Below are 23,294 nucleotides of genomic sequence, written 5' to 3' on the forward strand. Positions count from 1 at the left end.
GCAATACCTTGTTTCTTCTCACACATACACAAAATCTTCTGAAAGACTGGAATAAATAAATATTAAATATCACATCCTAACACAGATTTTTGTGAACTTATTTTACCAACATTTAACAGTAGTGGAACCAGTTTTTAATGTTACTTTGTAACATTAAAATTCTGGGGTGCTGTGCTGAAAAGCATTTTTGAAGCATTGTTTTGAAGTATGTTGGCTTGGGTGTCTTGGATTGAAATAATTAAAACCTTTCTGACATTGGGCTCAGTCCTTTTTCTACTAGCAGCTGGATTTCTTAGGATGACTGAGTTTTATTCTGTTTTATGGAATAATGGCTGTATCCCTTTCCAGTGAAATCAATCTGGATGTTTTCAAGCAGCAGGACCTGCGCTGACTGAGAGTGGATCTTTCACTGACAGATAGACCTGGGTGTAATTCTCAGTGTAACTTGTTTTACTCTGTAGGAGATCATCTGTTTAGCTTACAGGTTGTGTGGCAGCTACACTTTTCTGCTAAAACCTTTAGTGTATCCCTGCTGGCATTTGAGGTGAAATACGAACATGTGCTCCTAGAATATCTGTGGCGGTGTCAGTGTGCCTGCGAAATGTCACGAGGCACCGGTGACACGCAGGGCGTGCAGAGCTCTGGGGCACAACTCAGTGAGAGCCCTGCAGTGCTGGGGCTGAGCTCAGGAGTCCTGCAGCACTCCCAGCCCTGCCCTGTGTCTGCTGATGTGAGCACCAGGACTGCTTGGTCAGTGGCCTCTAGAGAGGCGGCACTTTGCTTCATGTGTAGAGGTTTCATAAATCCCTTCAAGCCTGGCCTTCCAAGAAAGGCAGGTTCCTTTCTGCTCTCCCTGAGGGAAGCAGTTTCTTGGAACCTGAGGAGTGCCTGTGCTGGCAGATGGATTCTTGAAGCAGGCCAAATTCCTTTGGTAGCAGCAGCGTGTTAGTGCTGATTTCCAAGAGTGTGCATCACCACCTTTTCACAAGGGCTTGATTAGTTCCCTTGTGATGTTTCCTTTTGATGGCTGCCCAGAATGAAATATGCAAACAGGGCAGCATAAGCTCACTTCAAAGAATAAGAGCTCAAAGAGTCAAATCTTGGCTGAGGAGAAGCTTACACTAGATCAAGCTTTCAGTAATGGTTGCAAACTGGCAAGCTTTGTTGGAACCCTCTTGCAGCTGGGATTCAGTGGGTAGGTAGAGATAGCAGACACTGCTGAGATGTGAGGGGAGATGGAATTGCTGAGATGTGAGGGGAGATGGAATCTCCAGTGAGGGTCAGTGGATAATCAGGATGCTGGTTCTGATGGTGTGTCCAGTGAGGGTCAGTGGATAATCAGGATGCTGGTTCTGATGGTGTCTCCAGTGGCTGTTGTGTAGAATTTTAAGCTAGACCTTGAGCTCTGGCACTACAGGTATATCCCAGTCCCCTGTTAAGGAGGGAAATACTTCATGAACAATACCAATACTTAGCACAGCTGGTCTAAACAGGTTTGATTCGTGGAGGTGACATGGGTTGGCTTTGGTTTTGATCCATTTTTCCTTTTCTGCTTTGAAGGTGATCCATACTTCTATCCACAAGGCCTTCCCATGTGACCACACCACCCTGAAACACATATTTGTCTGCTTCACTGAGGAAAGAGCATGAGCTAGGATTTTTGGAGTATTTAAATTCTATTGGGTTCTCTTTCCAGAACCAGCCTGTTTTCCTTTTCTTCCATGCTGTCTGAAATTTTGTACTTAGAGCTGCAGACAAATGCAGGCCTGGGAGGGGTGTCTGAGACACCACATGAGTGTGCTGCCATGTAGGGGATCTCTACAGACCAGAGAAAAGGCTCACCAAAAATCTTAGAAAGAACCAAAGCAAGTTAACAAAGAGAAATGCCAAGTCCTGCACCTGGAGAAAAAAAAAAACCCCATGTGTCAGTACAGATTAGGGACTGGATAGCTGGAAAAGAGCTTGGCAGAAAAGATATTGATGGTTCATGAGGCTGCAAGGGTGCCCTTGCAGCAAAGAGGGCCAAGAGCCTCCTGCATTGTGGCAGGGTTGTGCTGGCAGCAGGCTGGGGAAGTGATCCTGCCCATTTACTGAGTGCTGCTGAGACACTTCTGTGTTCTGGGGCTGGTTTGGAGCTCCCCTGTGCAAGAGGAAGTTATTTTAGTTAGCACTCATTCCTGGCTTTGAGGCAATGAGGAGTCCTTTGTTAAAGTAGCTGGAAGTAAATATTGAGGTGCTTTCCCTCATAAAATAGGAACCAAGAGCCCTCTTGGTCTGGGAACCTCAGTGTTAGATAAAATGCATAGTTGTGTGTCTCCATCAGCACTAAAAGAGCCTGAAAGGCTGTAGGGGATGCCATGATGTGCCTGTCTTGCCTTGTCTCAGAGACTCTGCTGATGAACAGATGCTTTTGGTGTGGGAGTGTACCTGGACAGATTGATCTGCTGAGAAACTGCACGTGGAGTTTTAATTCTGTTTATTGGAGACTTTTTCCCCTCCATGTCAAAATTACTTGTCTTGAGACAGTAATTCATGTTCAGACTCAGGTGTTTATTGTTTCTGATCAGTGAAACAGCCTCACTGCTGTGAGTTCTGCAGCTTTTCATTAGAAGGTACAAAATGGCCAACAATCTCTTGGTACAAGGGCTTTTAAGACTAAACTCTCCAATTAAGCACTGACACCTGGAATATTTTCCCTTCTAACCCAATAACTGATCCCAAAGAGCTGCAATGGGGACTTTTCTGCCCAATTACAAAATGCTACCCAAACCCATGGAGAAGGAGGAAGAAGAAGGTGAAGAACAGCCTGCCTCCACCCCAAAGCCTCCATCTTGCTTCATATTTATTTCTATATTCTGAAACCCCAAACTCTAAGTTTTCCACCCTGTGATATTACGCACTTCTAATCAACTACACACCCGGAATCCCAGTGCTACCAATCAATTTTGGGAGCCTTCTCCATGGCCTCAGGTCAAATCCAGTGTTCTCTTGTGGGTCTGTGCCTTTCAGCACAGAAAGTTAAAAATTCTCAGTGTTCAGGATTCCAACAGAGGGGCATGCTGAGGACTCAGTGGTGAGAGGGTGACCTCAACAAACACAGCAGGGTAAAAATCCCTTTGCACCACAGAGTTGTGGTGAGATGCAGCTGCATGTGAGAGGAAGCCACTTTTTCTGGAAGTGCAGAGTGATTGGAAATGGTGTTAGGGTGCCATTAAAACCAAACAGTATCAATATCTTGGGAAGGTAGGAAATATTCTCACTTGAGTATTCCTCAAGTACTGAGGGCAAAGAGAAACTACCCTGCTTTACTTCAGAGATCTTCCTGTGATTCCCATGGAGTATTCCATAATAAAGGCTTGTAGTCATGATATTTTATGAAAAGTCCTTTCTTTAGGATTTTTTCTCCTGAGAAGCTGGGAGGCCTCAGGAACAGAATGTGAACATTGATTATCTGCTGCTGTGGAATGCAACAGGTGCAGCTGGGATTGGCTCATGTTGTTGTTTCTAATTAATGGCCAATCAGTCAGCTGGCTTGGACTCTCTGACCCAGTCACACACCTTTGTTATTATTCCTTCTTTTTCTATTCTTAGCTAACCTTCTGATGAAATCCTTTCCTCTTTTAGTATAGAATATAATATATATATTCTTTAATATAATATATATCATAAAATAATAAATCAGCCCTCTGAAACATGGAGTCAGATCCTGCTCTCTTCCCTCATCCTCAGACTCCTGTGAGCATGGGCACAAAGGCTCTGATGTTACTTGCAGCACTGAGCCCATGCGTGCTGGTCTGCATCTTGAGATCTCCCTGGGCACCCTTGGAGCCCTCGTGCTGCTGAGCTGAAACCTCCCCAGCACGGAGGGCAAGTGTGAGAGAGCCTCCAGTGCTAGGGAAGATGAAGAACCTCTTCTTCTGTTTTGTACCAGCTTGTGCTGTGACACTTCACTGCAGCAATGGACTGCTGCTGTGGAGGGAAGTGGATGGTTTCCTTTCTGGGGCTGTTTTTGCTTCAGTCATTCCCCACAGGGACAGTGAGTATCTTTTCAATGACTTCTTCAGGAAACCACACCACGGTTTTCCTCTGCCATTGCAAAAGCACGCTCTGAGATCCGAGGCGCTCGTGATTGATGAAGTTATGAACTGCATTTCTTTCAGAACAAATCCCTGCGTGCCTGGGGCACGGCTGCCTCTTGCCTGGTGGAAAGAGGTGCTGACTGTGGCTGGGGGCTTGGCTCCTGAGCTGACCTACTTTGGCAGTGACCTTGATTTGCTCAGAGGTGTTTGTGTACTCGTGATCAGCTTTGCTGTGTGATTAAGCTGGTCACGTGCCATCTCACTTTTTTTTTTTTTAAGGGACTAACAGTAAGATTTATTTTTGCTGTCTCATTAGCCTTGTTTCAAGGGATCAGAGGAAGAGGAAATGCAAGGAAGGGGAATCCCAAGGAGTCCCAAACTACTGTGGAGACAAACTGTCATGGATACGGTGACAAAATACCATTTGATTCTCCTCTGTAGGAGAATTCAGTCAGGAAGTAGACTCCATGGCATTTTTATCAAGTAGGTCCTTAGAGTACTTTGGCAACATAAATGGAAGATTTGAACTTTGCTTAAATATATGGGTAACTTTTGTGGTTCTCCTCAGAGAGAATTTTTTTTAGGCATTGAACATCCAGCAGGTGGAGGCTGAAAAGACAGAAAATATTCAATTTCCTAGAATTTCAAGAAAGCTTTGTGAAAAAACATTTCTCTGAACTGTTCACTGTTTAGTGGGGCATGCTGATTTTTGCTCTGATCATTGAGTTGACATCTTCTTAACTTTAAAACTCATTTCAAGAGACATGCATAGTTCTTAACTCCTGTGATGCTAAAATGTAGGACTGTGATTGTTAGGACTGGGTGAGCATTTGGGACATGGCAGAGAAAGGGCTGGCTGAAAATTAAATTGAGAATTCTGCTCTTTATGTATTTTTTTTCTGCTCAAATGGTCAAGACACTTAAAATAGCTGAATGGAACTATCAAATATAGACAGGTATAAAATAGCAAAGCTGGATGGATACTTGATTTAAATTTTTTTCTATAAAACTGATATGAAATTTTTGTTTGAGAACAACAGTTTGGTTTTTGCATTAGTGCATGGTGACTTGTGCAGTGTTCTGGTTCTGAAGCTAAAATGCTGACTATTGCAGGCATTCTTAAAGAGAGAGGACTGGGGTGAATTTATAAACCCTTTTTCCTCCACCCCCTTTTTTCTTTGTTCATTCCAGCTCATCTCAGCCTTCTGTCTGAGGTCATCATAGGTGGCCCATGAAGTTTCCCAATGCAGTGAAGTGTGAGTTCAGCCTGCACCCTCACACAGAGAGGTGTCAGAAACACACTGAATTTAGCTATAACTAATTTCTGCACATCAGCTGAGACTGAAGAGAATGGGTTTGGGTCTGAACCTAGCACAGATAAACAGCCAGTGACTGGTTTTACTGGTAAATTGAGATGCAGCAACCTCATCCACCACAGCAACACCATTGAGTCTGTAGCTGTTGGGCTGCTGGGGCTAAGAGAGAAGCTGGGAAAACAGGGAGGCAGTAGGGCCTGACCTGCAAATAGCTATGGGTCTGAATGAGAGCCTTGCAAAACAAATGTGGTTATGGATTCAATGGCATTTCATTGAATTTGACTTCAATTTGTACTGATTTAGCTTTGGTCACTTCTGGTGCCAGCTGGCCTCTTACTGTGCCTCTAGCAGTGTGTCCACACGTTGTCAGAGATGGAAAAGGGGTTGGGTTATTTATTTGGGCAAGGACCAGAGAGGAGTTGTTGGGTGGGATGGACAGTGAGCCCTCAGCAGCAGTGATCCTCCCTTCAGTAGCTGGTGGTACCACGACAATGACTTGCCTGATCTTACAGTGCCAGGAGCAGAAATTTAGATAATTTAAGCTTGAGAAATTCTGAATTTGCTGTTCTGGCAGAGCTGAAGAAAATTATAACAAGCAACTTTAGTTTTTTTTGGCTAATAACTCATGTCTACATACATGATTCAGCAGAGTTGGTTACAGTGTGGTCATGTTGACAGGATGTTAGGAGAAGCACATCCCAAAGCTAACCCTTTGGATGGATGGATAAAGCTTCTGCACCTTGCAAGGAAATGAGTATTTGATCCCTGAGTTGGAAAAATCTATTCCTTTTGCAAACTGTGACTACACTGATGTTTTTAAGGTGTTTTTTAAGCTTGCTGTTTTTTCCTCCCATTCAGGTTTTTGAAAGTATTTGACCAACAGAACATGAGGCATGGAAGAGTTCTGAGGTTATCAGCTGCTTTGGGCTGAGCATCATCATCTTTGCCCAAGTGGATTTAGGCTTCCAAGACAGGCCTTCAGGTAAAACCTCCTCTCTTTCACAGCTGATGCTATTTAGCAGGGAACTTTCCACAGGGTTCCTTCCAACAGTGTAATTATTTGCAGTCTAGAGGATTAAATAGTGAAGATTTGAATTACTTGCAGTCTAGAGGATTAAAAAGCCAATTAGATTAATTTCTACCTTTAACTAGACTTCTGTGACCACCATTGGGTTCTAATATTTTTATTTGTGGAGTCTGCTGTGCAGAGGTGTTCATTTCTATGGAAATGTTCTGAATTCAGTGGAAATGGAGCTTTAAAAGTTGGTGAGCTCTTATATGATCTTCAAATGCAGAGACACATTAAAACAAGTGTTCTCTGTCAGAAAGATTCCTGTTAGGAAGAAGCAATTGGCTGGGCAGGTAACATAAGAGTAAGCCAAGATCATTCTGACAAATCTTGAAAAACAATTGTGCTACATAATGTGTTTGGAGAATGGTCATGGTTTGTGTGCAATACTCCATAGAGCAGTAACTGGGAAAGGAGAAATTACCTGTTATTTTTACAGCAAGAGGGAAAAATAGAAAACTGATTATTGCAGTTTTTTAAGAATGCTAAGTTTGAGATAACTTTTTTGGTTAAAAATATATAAATGTCTGCTTATATTAATGCAGTGCTTTTGGTTGGGGGGTTGTTTTTTATTTCTTCCCTAATGTTAGACAGTCCAATGGCAGACCAAAGGATGGACATATCTTCTACAATTAGTGACTTTATGTCACCAGACCCTGCTGACTTGATCTCCAGTTCCCTTAGCACTTCAGGAATGGACTGTAATAGGAAAAGAAAGGGAAGCTCAACTGATTATCAGTAAGTTGGATTTCTCTTGATTTAGCACTGCTAAAAGGAGGTGGTAACACAACAATACAGTGGGGAAGAGTATAGAAATATTTATAGCAGTTTTTAAATAACCTGTGCTTTACAACCTGCTTTAATGGTTTTAATAAAGAAGAGAGCTACTGTGCACTAAGAGCCAAGTTCATTATTTAATAATAATAATAATAAAGCTGTCATCTCAGTGCAGCTAGAATTGAGGGCTATCAAATGGGGTAAAGCTGAGGAGAAAAACTTCTGGCTGGTGGGGGAATGGAATTAGTACTGATGAAATGTACTGTGTGAAGGTTGATTATATATTGACCATTTACATAGGAAGTACAATGTCTGACTAACAGAAGGGGAAGATAATAAATCTATTGAAAAGTGGAAGCAAAACTAGGAATAGTTCCTTTTCACCTATTTTTTGCCTATTTAGTCACTTCCTATCAGTGTGCTGCCAACCTTTACCTGATGGAGCTATTTTGGTCTCTCATTTGAAAATGAATCAGAATAGTCTCTGGTTTGAGGTATTAGAGCTGTCTTTCTTTTAATCAAGTGGTTTAATCCTGTGGTGGTTCTGAGCTGTAGAAGGAAATCCCACCACCTCTGCTGTGGAACAGTGAAGGGCACAGCAGAGTTTGCCAAACATCCAGACCTGTAATGGGAGCAAGAGCAACCTACTTAGGGCAAGTGCCTGTGCAAGCCTGCTCTGCATTGTAACTCCACAAAGTGTGGCTGCAGGGGAGCTTGTGAGTGGCCACATCCATTATTCATTCATCCAGCCACAGAGTCCATTTTTATGTAGCTTAGCACAGATTTTATTGCTGAGGGCCTTTGGATTGTTGGCAGCTCATTTTACGAGGAGGAGCAGAATTTTTAATCCATGCTGAGCATCATAATTAAGAGTTAGATTCTTTTTAGGAGAACTCAGGCACAAAATATTTAAATACCTCTCTGAAGTGCCTTTAGTCTCCCTGAAAAGCACATGTGTCCCTCTAGTCGAATTGACTACTACAAAATTGAGTGAACAGCCTCAGTCCTACCAACTTCCTCTTCTCTAGAAAGGATTTCTCCATTTTTATTCCTCTGGGTAGGAAGCATTACTCAAGTCCTCTTTTCCAAAAGACAGCTTGTTCTTGTAAGGTATAATTCTGCCCTTTAGGTTTTGTGTGCATTTTTTAAAAAATGTGTGAAAACTGTTTCTTTGAATCCTCAGTAAAATAAGTTTACTTATTTTGTAGTCATACACCACATACCACTACTTATCACACAGGCATACCATAGTTCATTTTGTGTTGCAAAGTAAATGGTGGCTACTAAATATTCCTCTTGGAAAGCAGAACTTCAAGGAGGGCTGCCTTGACCCCTCCTTTTATGTGTATGTATGGGCAAATTCAACTTCTGCTACCTGTTAATGATTTTATTACATCAATTATCCAAGTGCCCAGATTGGTGCCTCCTGTACCAGCGAGGCATAAGGGAGGCAGAACCAGTGGTTTAGGGTGGTTCTTTGATCACCTCTGGAATACAAGCAAGAGGAGTCATCAGCTGCAGTTTCAGCTCTCCACAACAGCTTTTCAGTTCTTTCTGCTGCAGCTGCTCCAGGAAAATCCCTGCCCAACTTAGAGCTGTCAAATGCTGTGGTCCAAGGCTTCATGCACAGGACTATGAACAGTGGATTTTGCTTGGGATTCAAGCTGTCCATTGAAATATTACATGATGAGAAAATAAACTGCCCTGTTGCATTAATAACTTAGCTTGTGCCTCTTGTAGATTTGGCTTTCTGGGGGTTTTTACACACAAACATCCCAGAGCTAAAGGTGGTGTCACAAGGGCTGGGAAATGGTGAGCATCAGCCAAGAGCTCAGGTGTGCACACTGGGAGATGAAGAAAATATTTAGCATTGTTATTAATATTATTTTAAAACTAATCACAAAGATAATTTATATAATACTGCACTAAAATGAATAATACTGCACTAAAATGAAAGGCTACCATGTTTGTTTTTAAGAGGGCTCATGTCCAGTGGTGAACAGGAATAACTAGTATGTTATTGGCTGAAATAAAAAGACTTTTTCATAAGGCTTTTATAAAACTTAGCCTCTTATCATGCCAAAGCTCAGTGGTATTTCAGGTCACTTTACAGTCTTGAAGTGATGCCAGCAGTTAGTTTGCATGTAGAAATTCTGTTTAATTTCCTTGTGATATCATAAAGTCTGTATAAAGTTCAGCTTGGGACTTTAGTCTAAAGCAAAATGTGCATCTATCCTGCTGGGCAAGAATCAAAACCTGAGAAACTTGGGATACTTTATTTTTATTTTTATGTTTTATTTCTGGCCTTAGAGTCCTCTGAAATCCCATTTATCTAACCACAAGGACAACACGCTTAATGCACAGATCTTTCCTTTCTGAAGATGAAACAATATCTCAATGATTTGCATAACATAATTTAGGTTAGTTATTTTATTAGTTTTTCACATTAAGTGTAATGAACTATGCTCTCTTTTCTAAAAAAGCAGAATTATTCTTTCAGAAAGTAGATTAATTTGAACGAGCTTGTTTCTTTAGAAAGTGCTCACTGCTATTGTCCTGTTTTCATTGTGCTTTTCATTTCAAGTAGAATCTCAATTAGCTTGAGACTTTCAGCAGAAAATGTAAGACATTGTTCTTATTTCCTATATATGGTGTACTTTATTTTTCTTTCTTTTCAGACTCGATGGCTTTCCTTTTGAGTAAGTATAAATATTTTAGTAATTGGTTTCACTTGAAAAAGATGCCCAGTGGTTTTTTCCCTGCCTTTTGCTTCCATAGACCTAAAATTCACAGGTAGAAATTAAACCAGAATGAGCAGGCCCAGGAATGTCCATGTGAGCGCAGTTGTACAGATTTATGTAAACCGAAACATTCTCTTCCTAATTATTCTGTCTAAAAAAAGATGTGTAGTCATGAGCATTTAGCTTTTTCTACCAAGTGCAGCTATGAAAACTTTTATACTCTCCTCTCCTGCTTAGTTGTGCACATGTGGCTGCAATATTGAATGTAATGAGGGGGATTGTTTCTATTCTTCATGCCTCTCTCCTTCTTTCCTTTATGTTGAAACAAAAGCAAACCATGTTACCTACACTGAAAGTTGTACTAATTTCCAGTGTGCCTGGTTATTTCACACAGACTCATTCTCTCCTTGCATTTGGCCATCTCCAGTGGTGTGTTAATTTAGGTTGTTACCATTTTCTACCCCAGAATCAACCACTATAAGGCAAACTGAGCTATAGAACATAAAGGCATAATTCTGAGACCATCTGCACAAGGTTGGGTTTTTTCCCCCTCCTGTAGTTAACTGAAAAACATTTTTGTAACAGATGATATCTTTGAACTGCAGCATGTTTTACTGTCAAACACATCAAACTGTGCCATTTAGTGAGTTCTGAAGGAGACACAACTAATTTAAGAAAATGTTTTAATGTTACAAAAACCACACAGCTTCCTTAGTCCTTCCAGGTTGTTGTTTTCATACTCCTATTTTTGTATTTGTGATTTCGAGGTGGCAGGAATACTTGATTCTGACTTTGTGGTGGTTGGATAACGGTTCTGCCAGTCCTGCTGAATTTGTGATGTGTTGCTTTGTTCTGTTTCTGCAGGGAAGGTATGGATACAGATAAAGATGACCAACATGGCAGGTACTGTTGATACAGTCACTGAACTCTCAGTTCCACAGTTCTGACACAGGATCCCGACTGTGGATGCCTGTTCTCAGTGTCACTGTTGTCCCAAATTATTGCTTTGTTGGCATGAAGCAATAATCTAAACAACCTTAGTTTAAACAACATGGAGCAGACAAGCTAAAACACCCCCAAGTCAGAGGTGCAATGTTACAGATACTGATCTTTGCTGTAGAAAGGTTAAATAAACATTCAAATTCTAAAAACACCTGATGTTAATGAGGATCAGTAGGATGTGAGATGCAGTAAAAGAGTTGGGTTGAGTGCTTTCAACACTGTAACTTTGTGATGTCATTTCTCTACAGATTGGAGTATGCAGACCAACAAGGCAGGATAAAAAATGCAAGGTAATGCTCTAAATAAATATACTTAAAATAATTGTCTCTTTCTTTTTGCCATGTATTAATTATTTGTGCATGTTTCTTCTGCAAATATCTTTTTCTAGCTTTGACCTTCCTTTATTTTTCCATATCTTTGCAATGTTGACATTTTTCATTAAGTTTGCATAGAGTGAAACGCCTAATCTGGTGAGTAACTTGGTTTTAGTCACCTCATTGCTGTTGAAATTGAAGCCAGATATGCTTCTGGTAAAGTTGCATTCTTCATCATTCTTCTTTCAGACTCCATAGTGGGTTGTGAAAGTGTTAGCAGTGAATCTTAACATGGGAAAATATAAACTTTACCAACACTGGGTGTGTTTTCTGGCAAACCACAAGCTTGTGCTGCAGCCTTTCCCGTTGCTTATAACTGTTCTTTACTCAAAGAATTCACAACAAATATCTGAAGAGTGTCTGCTGTCCTTTCCATGAGGATAACAGAGTGGCTCCCTCACCCTGAGGAGGTTGCTTTGGGCATTGCCCCTTGTGCTTCATGTACATCCAATATCTGAAGAGTGTTTTGCAGAGATAAACAAAACCCCACAACTTTGTGAAAGTTGTAAAGCTGGTATGTTTATCACATCACTGGACACATGTGGAGATTGCTCTCCTTAAAAGACATGTGCACCTCTGGGAACTTCAGGTCCCTTTTTATCCCGTTCTCAAATACATATGCATACAGTTTCACAATAGGTTCATACATATTAATTTTCACAAATTTCATGTGACATTTGCCGCTAGTTGTTCTTTATCAGAAAGAATTCCTAGGTCAGGTTGAGCTGCTCTCACAGCAGTCTCTGTCTCTCTCTGTCACCCTCTGTCTCCCCCTCCTTATCTCTGTCTTTCACTGAAGCAGTTTCTCTCAGCCTAGGCTTTTTGCAGCTAGACTACACAGCAAGCTACATACTTAAAGATGTACATTCTACCTAAATCCAAATGGATTTCTACCTTGGAAAATTTCTACTCTGCCTCAAGAGTGTCTGCTGTCCTTTCCATGAGGATAACAGGGTGGCTCTCTCACCCTGAGGAGGTTGCTTTGCGCATTGCCCCTTGTATTTCACATACATCAAATATCTGAAAAGTGTCTGCTGTCCTTTCCATGAGGATAACAGGTCGCTCCCTCACTCTGAGGAGGCTGCTTTGGGCATTGCCCCGGTGTTTCATGTACATCAAATATCTGAAAAGTGTCTGCTGTCCTTTCCATGAGGATAAGAGTTGTTCCCTCACTCTGAGGAGGTTGCTTTGGGCTTTGCCCCTTGTGTTTCACATGCATCAAATATCTGAAGAGTGTCTGCTGTCCTTTCCATGAGGATAAGAGTTGTTCCCTCACTCTGAGGAGGTTGCTTTGGGCATTGCCCCTTGTGTTTCATGTACATCAAATATCTGAAGAGTGTCTGCTGTCCTTTCCATGGGGATAAGCGTTGCTCCCTCACCGTGAGGAGGCTGCTTTGGGCATTGCCCCAGGTGCCTGACGTGCCCTGCTGTGTGTGTGTGTGCAGGGAGGCTCACAGCCAGATCGAGAAGCGGCGCAGGGATAAGATGAACAGCTTCATCGACGAGCTGGCCTCGCTGGTGCCCACGTGCAACGCCATGTCCCGCAAGCTGGACAAGCTCACCGTGCTCAGGATGGCTGTCCAGCACATGAAAACACTTCGTGGTGAGTTGCCTGGGGCTGCAGGGCCGTTCCAAGTGGCATTTCCCCAAAGCTACGCTTTTCCTTTCCCTTTTTTGCCCAGAAGGAGTAACTTAATTTGTCACATTCACATTCTCCCTTCGCCCAGGATTTTACTCCTGGGAAGCTGAGAAGCCTCAGGGAAAAGGAAAACAATTCTTATCTCATTTCCTTCTGTATTTTGCTCATGTGGAATGTGTTTGGAGATTGTTTACCACAGGTGATTGTTTCATTGGATTCTGCTGTGAGTTGTTTTGACTCTGGCCAATGAATGCTGAGCTGTCGGGGCTCTGGAAAATTCTTTCTATATTCTTAATATAGAAAATTTTAGTATTCTTTAATATAATATAGTATCACAAAATAATACATTAGCCTTCTGAGAACATGGAGTCAGATTCATCATTCCTCCCTGCCGCAAGGGTCCCCACAAATAAAATATTAATTCATTTCGGGAGGATTCCTCCCTTCTCTTAGCATCTGATGCTCAGTTTTCATTCACAGCTTACTAGTTCATGGTCCAGTAAATACCCTGATGTGACTGGGGGAACCTGGGGATGAGAAAAGAATAATTTTCCATCCGCTGATCACTACTGCCAGACTCCACAGCACCAGGCAGCTGGGGAAGGTGGGGAGAGGGAACAAAGGGCTTAAGGGCAGAGCACAGCTGAATCTGGTGAAGTGCTAAGCAGGCAATGTACCAGGTTGTTGGATAGAGAGGTTAGATTTTAGGTATGATCTTCCCACAGGACTTGTAAGGTTTTGTGTTTGTACCTTTAGCTCTGTGTGAAAAAATAAAGAGTACTTGGAAAACTTAATTTTGGTCTTTTTGACCAGTTTCTGTTGCAAGCACTTGAAGGGAACACACAGGTTTGGAAGAGTTGAGGTTGTGAGAAATTGCTGTGTGTTCCTGAAGCTTCACATGACTGAATCAGTACAATTGGTGCTGATGTTAAAAGCTTTAAGCCTTCAAGAAATGCATTAGTGAGTAGAAAAAAGGGATGCAGCTAATGGTAAAAAAGATCCTGGTGATTGTTGTATTTCTAGGAGAGCTGGTGCCTTCAGTCACATCTAGCCTCACAGTTTTGGAAGGCTTAACTTTCCTGCCACTGCCATTTGATGAGGTTAATAGTTTATAACACTTCAGTGGTTACTAATTTGACTCTCCTCTGCCTTTATGAAGAGAACAGAATGAGAAGAATTACTGCTTAATAAATAGCTGCCTCGTTTGTTGCCAATTTTGGGGTTTTGGCATTGTAAGATGATGTCATTGTAATGCCGAGTTTTATCTTTGGCTTGGAATGAGAGAATTGATTTGTAAATTCCTCAGTCATGATTTGTTTACATAACCTTGTCATGTTTTACTGACTTATAAGGAGAATAAATAGTTTGAATGTTTTTATTCTATGGTATCTTATTGTTATAATTTCTAATTGTGAGGCTAGGCCATAAATCAAGGACAGCCTTTGGGTTCAAAAATATGTCAAGGAATACTTTTATATCTCAGAGGCATTTAATTTGCATTTCTAATGCAGTACTTGTGTCTTAGCAAAAAAAGCTTCATCCTTTTTTAAGTTAATACCAACAGAGCTCATGTTGATAGTAAAACCAAAAAAAAATTCATTTTAAAGAACTCCTGCAATAAACAGCAGCCTGAGAAGGAGCCAAAGGAAGATTGCTCATTTAAGTGTGCAATGTTGGTGATGTGGGAATTGTTTGTTTTCTTTAGGTGCTACAAACCCATATACAGAAGCAAACTACAAGCCTGCTTTTCTATCAGACGATGAATTAAAACACCTTATTCTCAGGGTATGTTCCAACTTTTAATTAAGAGATATTAATATCTGTGACTGTAGCACTCCCAAAGCCCACCGCCAGTATTTTTCTGCCTTGTCTGTCAGCTTAAAAATGTTTTGATTATGGAGGATAATTAAGAAATCTGGAGCCTACTTCACAGAGTCAGTGAGTTTAATGAAGACTAGCATTTCTTAATTCAAGCAGGAAGGTTGAAGAGGGGGATTTAGATGGGAACCATTGGAATATTCAGTTATTTACATGTACAAACCACATGAATAGTTTTCTTGCAGACTTGCTGCCCTGGGTTACCTTGCATGACTTTCAGTGTACAGTGATTCAATGAACACCTTTTTATTGAGGTTACTGATGGAATATGACTTGGTGTGTCTGGCTGCCTGCTGTTACACTGCTTTTATAGTGTGGGGAGCTTCTCTCTTCTCTCATTAGTCAGTAGTTCAGCTTTTCTAGTGGCTGTGTAATTGTTGAAGCACTGCAGTGTCCAGGTGCAGCATATGTAGAATTTAATTTCTGCAGCATTGTGACTCTGAAGATACATAATTGGGGCCTATTCCTGCATGCTTGTGTGTGACTGAAAGACAGTACTTTGCAAATAGGAATTACTTGTCTCCAGGCACAGAAATAAACATCCAGGTTATGGTTGGTTTCTAAAAGAGGAGCTTTTTTAAGTACAGTTAAAATAACATTTTAATTTGAAGGCATTATTAAACATAATCATAATATTATTGGGCAAGACATGGGTTCTTTCTTCTCCTAAAAGTTATTTTACATTCTGGGCACAATGCCCAGAATCGTGCCAAAAAATGTTTGCAGATGCAAAAAAAACCCTTCATTGTAATTCACATTTTTTCCTGTTGACTCAGTTACCTCTAAATGTTAAGACAGCTCCCCTAGTGTAGAATTTCTACTGTACACAAAGTGCTTTTAAAGGTTATAGCAATGCAATGTGGATGTATAACTTGGGATTTCGCTTTCCCCCCCGATTAGGCAGCAGATGGATTCCTTTTTGTGGTGGGCTGTGACAGAGGAAAGATACTGTTTGTTTCAGAATCTGTCTTCAAGATCCTCAACTACAGTCAGGTATTCCTTTCCATTTTAAGTACATTAGGGCTTAAAAGATGTGAGAGCTTTTTGATGGTTGTGCCTTTATCTGGGGGGTAGGGATGGGAAGAGTCTGTCTTGAAAGCTGAGAGGTGTTGCAAAGAGAGAGCTTTTCTCTGCCATGTCATTAGAGAAGATTTACTGGTTTCCATTCAAAGCAAGAGGTGAAAAGGAACTAAATTTAATTCACTGACTGAGGCATTCTGCTCAAGGATTTACCCTCGGGCTTGCAAAAGCATTACCTAATTGGGAGTGCAAGCAAATATTGAAACATCACTCTGGGGTTTTTCCAGTAGCATCACATGGGTTTTTCAGCTTAGTTTTCTTTCTGTCTGTTCTGGTTTTGCTTGCATGCTTACTGATGGAAACTGGAAAGCAGTTATATCAAAGCCAGGTTTTTAATATATGCTCACCATAAGGCTTAAGTTGGACCATACATTGTGTAAATAATCTTCATTCTTTCTGTCATCTGCACTCCTCATCAAATTTAAACCTGTATTTGCTTCAAAAGTTTTCCTCAGCCAGCATTTAGTTAGGTATATACTAAATTCATATGTAAATAATGAAAGAGAACATTTGCAATTAGGATTTTTTTTTTATTCAACTGTGTGGTAGAAGAAGTAAGACTTGATAGAAACCAGAATATTTGGTGGGGGGGAATTGAGCATGCCAATTCTGCAAAACTACTGAAAATGATGACAGGAATTACTGTGTAATGTAGTCATAATTTCAATACACAGAGAAAACCTTTCATCAAATCATAGAATAATAAAATTGTTTGGAAGGGACCCTTTAAAGGTCATCCAGTCCAAACCCCCTGCAATGAGGGGATCTGGATGTTTGGTATTCCTTGGTTACACCTATGTGTAAAAGGATTGTTCATACTGGATGCTAAAATGAAGAAAACATACTGAGCCATTATTTTACTTTTTGACTGAATGTTCAATCTCTACAGAATGATTTGATTGGTCAAAGTTTATTTGATTATCTCCATCCTAAAGACATTGCCAAAGTGAAGGAGCAGCTCTCTTCTTCTGACACCGCGCCACGAGAAAGGCTTATAGATGCAAAAAGTGAGTGTTCCCAGCTTGGGGAAAATGTCATCCAGAGTCACTGCTGCTGGGGCTTTGCCTCGTGTCACAAGTGGGGATGTGGGGGGATGCTGCCTGGATTGCCTCTTGCCAAGGAAGTTGTAGCTTAAAGACAGCAAGAAACAAAAAAAAGAAAAAACAAAGTGTTGAACAAGTTCCTGGAAGCTGTTGGGTTTGGCATGCACTGTGGCACAGAGGCATTACTGGAACTGGCTTCACCTGTGAGGTGTCCTCTCTCTTCCAGGCATCAAACCTTTCACTTTTTCCATTAGAACACATGCAGCATTTCTTCTAATCCATCATTCTAAATGGTCAGAATACACTGAGTATTATCTTGGTAGTCCTTAGCTGTCAGCCAAGATAGAGGATTCAATTTATTTATCTACTTATTTATTGCTTAGTGCCATCAAAGACCCTGCCTTTCTCTCAGAACGTTTTTAACTTTGGAATAATTTCCTGCCATGTCTCTTAGCTCTGTTCCATTCTGGTATTTTCAAGTAGTTCTGAATCTCTGCTGCTCTTGGGGTGAGTGGGTGTTTAATTCCCTCTCACAACAGGAGTCTGCGCTGCTGAAGTGGAAGGTGGTATCTTACAACTGCAGATTTGCAGGCCATTAAGTCTCATGCTTGTCAGGAGCAGAAATCTCCTGGATCTCAGCTCACAGAAGCCACCAGCTCCACTTCAGAAACTGAAGTTGGGAGAGATCATTTGAGGGCAGGGAGCCTGGAGGCTTCAGCAGAATCAGCTGAAGTTTTTTTCTGGCTCCTGGTTTCATCGGTTGTCAAGCATGAATATCCAGTGCTGCCTCCTGGTTTTTTGTTGGGTTTTTTTGTATGGTTCTGACAAAGTTAGGGCAAAAATAAATACTATGAATTGCAGTCTTCCCATCTGCTATGATAGACGGATTGGTAGAGTTTCAAGAACTCATACTGGTGAAGAGTATGAGGATGTATGCATGTATTTATTTTTGTCTTGGCATGAGTAACTCAGCACAGCTTGTACTCACACCACGGTGCAGCAGTTTGGGGGCCGTGTGGTGCAGGGCATCCTGACCTCCTGCAGAGCACCTCACTCCAGTGGAATTGTAAGGGAGGCACACTTTCCACTAAAATACTGGAATTACTGGGATTCCTCCTCATGTTAAAAGCCCACAAGGCCTGAGAAGTTTTTGTTCATGTTGACAACTGCCTGATTTTACCATGCAGTCATGGTTGGAGTGGATGGCAGGCTGTGGAAAAGCTGCTGTGTGATTTAAATCCTCCAGCAGCCCTTGGTGGTACCTGTGCTCCTGATGCATGCCGTGGGAGCATTCCATGGCTTCTCAGATGTTGAGAAAGATGAAAGTTTGACAAGAAAGTCTCGCAGATATGGATGCTTAGCAGAAAGATTTTTAAATGTGGAGTCTGATGAAGGAATAGAGATGGAAGCAAGTTCTGATATAGAAGAAAAGAATTGCTGAGCCAGTCACACTGGATAACCAAGGAGGCAAAGGGTGTGTGAGTTAGAAGGGGTTTTATGGCTTAGAGCAAAGGATAAACCCACCCCAAACAAGAAGATGTTTTTGTACCAAGCAGGAAGAGAGCACAGGCAAACAAGGCAGCAAAGTTGCAAGTAGAAAAAAGGTCTCAGAATTTTCCACTCCAAGAAAACTGAATAACAACTGTATTTTTTGCAGTTCCTGTGTGGCTCCCTGCTACCTTTTCTCCTCCATCTCTCCCTGGAGTGTCATTTGGACTCTTCTGCTCCATATGCACACACGTTTTCTGGGAGGGTGTTGTGATAGAAAAGAGTCAGTCTGAAGGGTCAGGAGCCTCCTGAGTGACTGTGTATGGAATTCTGCTCTGCCTGGGGAAGAGTAATCTCTCTATTTTTAACCAGTTCAGAGAAATTGCAGTGTTTATCACAGGACTTGTGTGGATTTGCCCAATCTCTTGCTGAAGTTTACACTCAGAACCCCGTGTTCTCCAGCCTCAGTGCTCTAACAGCAGAAAGCAGAGTCAGAAGTTACAGTGTTGGTATTGATGCCTTAAAGAGCTGGAACAGAGGCAAGACAGAGTTATTGGGAATAAAGTGGATATTTATTGAAGAGCCTTCAAAGGCCACACCCTGGCAGTGCCCACATGGCTCTAAGATGGAAGCAAAGGAGAGCTTGGTCACAAGAGCTCACATTTTTACAAGTTTTGGTCCATTAGCATATTGGAGCTAATTGTCCAACCACAGCTCCAGCCCATGCAGTCCCACCCTGCTTGTTTTTCCTCTCTTCAGTCCACGCTGTTTATGCTCTTGGGCCTGAGATGAGGATTGGCTGTCCTTGGGTGCCCAGCTAGAGAAAGAATTGTTGTGTCTGCTTACTCTGCAAAGAGAGCTTACTATCCCCCTATATGAAACCCAGACCCACACCTTACTACCCCTTATATGAAACCCAGACCCACACCTTACTACCCCTTGTATGAAACCCAGACCCACACCTAACTATCTCCTTATATGAAACCCAGACCCACACCTAACTATCTCCTTATATGAAAACCCACACCTTACTATCTCCTTATATGAAAACCCACACCTTACTATCTCCTTATATGAAAACCCACACCTTACTATCTCCTTATATGAAACCCACACCACAGCAGCACAAAATTGAAAAACATAGCGAAAAAACAAAAAGCTAAAACCTGAGGTATCAGTGTGGCCAGCTGGGTCCTGCACAGTCACACACATCAAAGCCCCAGAAGCAGGAGAGGCAGTGCCCAGAGGGGTGAAGCCCTGTGGGCTGGGTTTGGGGTCCTTCCCTCTGACCCTGCTCCCTCGCTCGCAGCCGGACTCCCGGTCAAGACGGACATCACGCCCGGGCCCTCGCGCCTCTGCTCCGGGGCACGGCGCTCCTTCTTCTGCAGGATGAAGTGCAACAGGCCCTCTGTCAAGGTAGAAGACAAGGATTTCCCTTCAACCTGCTCAAAGAAGAAAGGTAACCATCATGTTTTTGTTGCCAAGGCTGTCGGGATTTTCTTTTTAATGCTGCTCGTTGGCAGTGGTTGAATTTTTTACGTTTGTCGATGTTTTTTATTAACATTCTGAGCTATGTCTTGGCCTGTTACCTCTTCAACCTCCCTCTTGCCCCCCTCCAGTATCTCTTACACACCTGTAGTAGCATTTAGAGCCAAATTCTCCAATCTGATTTCTTGAAACTTTTTCAGGCAATGTGTGCCAGCAGCTCTGGGGGGTTATTGCATCATCTTCAGACATTGGTCAGATCACGTTCACTCTTGACCACCTGGCCAATGTCTCCACTAAAGGGGAGCTGTTCCTTGTTCTCTGCCCAGGGATGTGTAATTCTAAGTTCATCTGTGGGTGTGGTACATTCTGAGTACTGGAAACGTGGCATTTCTACACCTTGTGGCCTTAGCAGTGTTGGTAATATTTTCTCCTCTGCAGGCTATTATTCTAGGCATGTTGGAATATATATTTAGCCCAAATGGGAAGGTTTCTTCTTTGAGTACTGTGAATGATCCATTTGGTGTAGTTAAAGTGAAAAGACAAACAGCAAGAGAACAGAGGCAATTTTGGTGCATCTTTGGCTGTGGCAGCTGCCCCAAGTCCCTGTGAGGTTCAGGCTCAACCTTGGATGCTGCTTTTGTGCTCTCTGCTGAGGGAGCCAGTTTGAGTGGTTGACATAAGCCTTTTACTCCACCTATGAAAGTCATCTTCCTTGGAGTTTTCAGGCCTGCTCAGTGCTGAGGAATGGGAATTCTTTTGGATACAGACTTTTACTGGCCATTGCAAATCTTCATCACCCCTGTGTGCCCCACGTACCCCAGAGAGAGTATGTTCTGCCAAACATGGATTTTGTAGGAGCCTCAGGTTAATATGAAAGAGGCATCTTATTTATTAAACTACTAATTTCTTCATACATTCCTTTGGGTTATTTGCCTCTTTTGCTGAACTAATAAAATGTGATGCAATTTCTGCTCAAAATTACCAAAAGCAACCTTGGTCTGAACTATGTGATGTTTCAGCATAAACAGTGGTTTTTCCAAGATAAATTGTTTATTGGATTATCTCAGATTAGCTGCATTACAGCAGGAGTGCTGAAAAATCCCTTGGAATCCCAGAGCCATTAAGGTTGGAAAAGGTTTCCGAGATCATTGAGTCCCAGCCTCTGAGCAAACATCCCCCTGTCAGCCAGAGCGTGGCTCCGAGCACTCTGTCACTTCTGGGACACCTCAGGGATGGGGACTCCAGCACCTCCCTGGGCAATGCTGGACAATCCTTTCTGTGGAGCAATTCCTGCTGATGTCCAACCTTTAACTGAATATTACCATGTCAACTAGACCATGGCACCAAGTGCCACATCCAGCTGTTTCATCACCACCTCCAGGGATGGGGACTCCACCACCTCCCTGGGCAATGCTGGACAATCCTTTCTGTGGAGCAATTCCTGCTGATGTCCAACCTGACCCTGCCCTGATCAGCTTGAGGCCGTGTCCTCTCATCCTGTCACAGCTGGGAGGAGAGGCCGATCCCCACCCTGCTCTACCCTCCTGTCAGGCACTTCCAGAGAGTGACAAAGTCACACTCAAGTGATTTTGTCACTGGTAAAGTCTCTGACTTTAACTGGCTGATAAAGACTCCAAAGTCACCCCTGAGCCTCCTTTGCTCCAGGCTGAACACCCCAGCCCCTCCTCAGTGAAGAGTATCCCAAATTTCCTGTATGACAGAGGAGGTGCATTACTAGCAGAATTGAGTTGAAGTTCTCCAAAGCTGTACCCACAACCTAACTGCTTTCTTGGGTTTTGTTGGTTTGTTTTTTTTTTTGTTTGTTTGTTTGCATTTTGTTTCGTTTGTTTTTTTTGTTTTGTTTTCTTTTCTTTTCACAGCAGACCGCAAAAGCTTTTGCACTATTCATAGCACAGGCTACTTAAAAAGCTGGCCTCCCACAAAGATGGGCCTGGACGAAGATAACGAGCCCGATAACGAGGGCTGCAACCTGAGCTGCCTTGTCGCCATCGGGAGGCTCCATCCCCACGTGGTGCCGCAGCCGGCGAACGGCGAAATCCGGGTGAAGCCCACCGAGTACGTGTCCCGGCACGCCATCGACGGCAAGTTCGTCTTTGTAGATCAGAGGTGAGAGCCGCGAGCAGCTGCAGCACCGCCTGTGCCTCAGCGTGCCCTGCAGCGCTGTGTCAGTGCCAGAGCAGCGTGCCCTGCAACGCTGTGTCAGTGCCATAACCCTGAGCAGCTGCAGCGCTGCCTCAGTGTGCCCTGCAGCGCTGTGTCAGTGCCAGAGCAGCTGCAGCCCTGCCTGTGCCTCAGCGTGCCCTGCAGCGCTGTGTCAATGCCAGAGCCCCAAGCAGCTGCAGCACTGCCTGTGCCTCAGCATGCCCTGCAGCGCTGTGTCAGTGCCAGAGCAGCGTGCCCTGCAGCGCTGTGGCAGTGCCAGAGCCCTGAGCAGCTGCAGCCTGAGCTGCCTCAGCGTGCCCTGCAGCGCTGTGTCAATGCCAGAGCAGCTGCAGCACTGCCTGTGCCTCAGCGTGCCCTGCAGCGCTGTGTCAGTGCCGCTGGCAAAAGGAGTGCTGCCCTTTGGAGCTTTATCTGCTGGCTTGGCTTTGGGGTGCAGCTCAGAGCTGTAGCTGTTGTTATAAATGAGAAGCTTGACTATTGGAATGGGAATCCCAATATTACCAGTTAGATTGTTCCTGGGCCAGTCTGACCCTCGCTGCTGAGCCAAAGGCGGCAGCTGTGGTGTATCACCCCAGAGACACCTTTAGCTTGCTGGTGGTTGCAGCTGGGCACTAAACAAGTCCAGGCTTGTTAGGAACTCCGTTTACCTCAGGAGGAAAGCTTCAGGTGATGGTGAAGAGAAAAAGGAGAGGATTCTGCTGGAGGGTTTAATATCCAGAGGTTTATTCCATGGTTACAGAGGTCTGAATCTTGGGAAGAGCTCCAATAGAATCGCGAGCACATGGCCGGACTCACCTTTTAAGCTCAGGGGGAGGGGAGGGGACAGGTGAGCCACCAACCAGGTGGGGGGGGCGGGGTCTCAAGGGACGAGGGACACCTAGACAGGCCAATGACCTCTGGGCCTGAGGGGCATCCTTTGAATTTGACCAACCACACGACGCCTTTCCTGGAATGTTAAGCCTGATTGACAGGACTCACTCAGGGGATGGGTTTTGGCACACCTGGGTAAGGGACCCGGAAGTTTAAAACACACTGCAACACTTGACTAGGCAATATTCAAACAGCAATCATTTTATCAATTAATATGGTAAAGCATGAGCAATACAGCGCTGGGTACAGTGGGGGAAGTTTTCCCT

General features: G+C 43.0%; 1 protein-coding gene across 11 annotated transcripts in view; it reads left to right on the forward strand.

The window, feature by feature from the left end:
* The window catches only part of BMAL1 (basic helix-loop-helix ARNT like 1), a 51,539-nt gene that overhangs the window by 17,440 nt on the left and 10,805 nt on the right, over positions 1-23,294 (forward strand). For 4 of the 11 annotated variants that reach the window (XM_074543860.1, XM_074543859.1, XM_074543857.1 and 1 more), the window contains exons 2-12: positions 6,254-6,377; positions 7,055-7,202; positions 9,920-9,940; positions 10,847-10,885; positions 11,233-11,274; positions 12,804-12,961; positions 14,703-14,782; positions 15,776-15,868; positions 16,845-16,962; positions 19,796-19,945; positions 21,855-22,101. In XM_074543860.1, the coding sequence (XP_074399961.1) occupies positions 7,063-7,202; positions 9,920-9,940; positions 10,847-10,885; positions 11,233-11,274; positions 12,804-12,961; positions 14,703-14,782; positions 15,776-15,868; positions 16,845-16,962; positions 19,796-19,945; positions 21,855-22,101 (1,088 nt within the window). In that variant the 5' untranslated portion in view covers positions 6,254-6,377; positions 7,055-7,062. Of the gene's footprint in view, positions 1-6,253; positions 6,378-7,054; positions 7,203-9,625; positions 9,662-9,919; positions 9,941-10,846; positions 10,886-11,232; positions 11,275-12,803; positions 12,962-14,702; positions 14,783-15,775; positions 15,869-16,844; positions 16,963-19,795; positions 19,946-21,854; positions 22,102-23,294 lie in introns of those variants that run through there. The other 7 variants (XM_074543864.1, XM_074543862.1, XM_074543858.1 and 4 more) reach the window with 5 other exon arrangements.

This window comes from Zonotrichia albicollis, chromosome 6 (assembly GCF_047830755.1).
Source record: "Zonotrichia albicollis isolate bZonAlb1 chromosome 6, bZonAlb1.hap1, whole genome shotgun sequence".
NCBI lineage: Eukaryota > Metazoa > Chordata > Aves > Passeriformes > Passerellidae > Zonotrichia > Zonotrichia albicollis.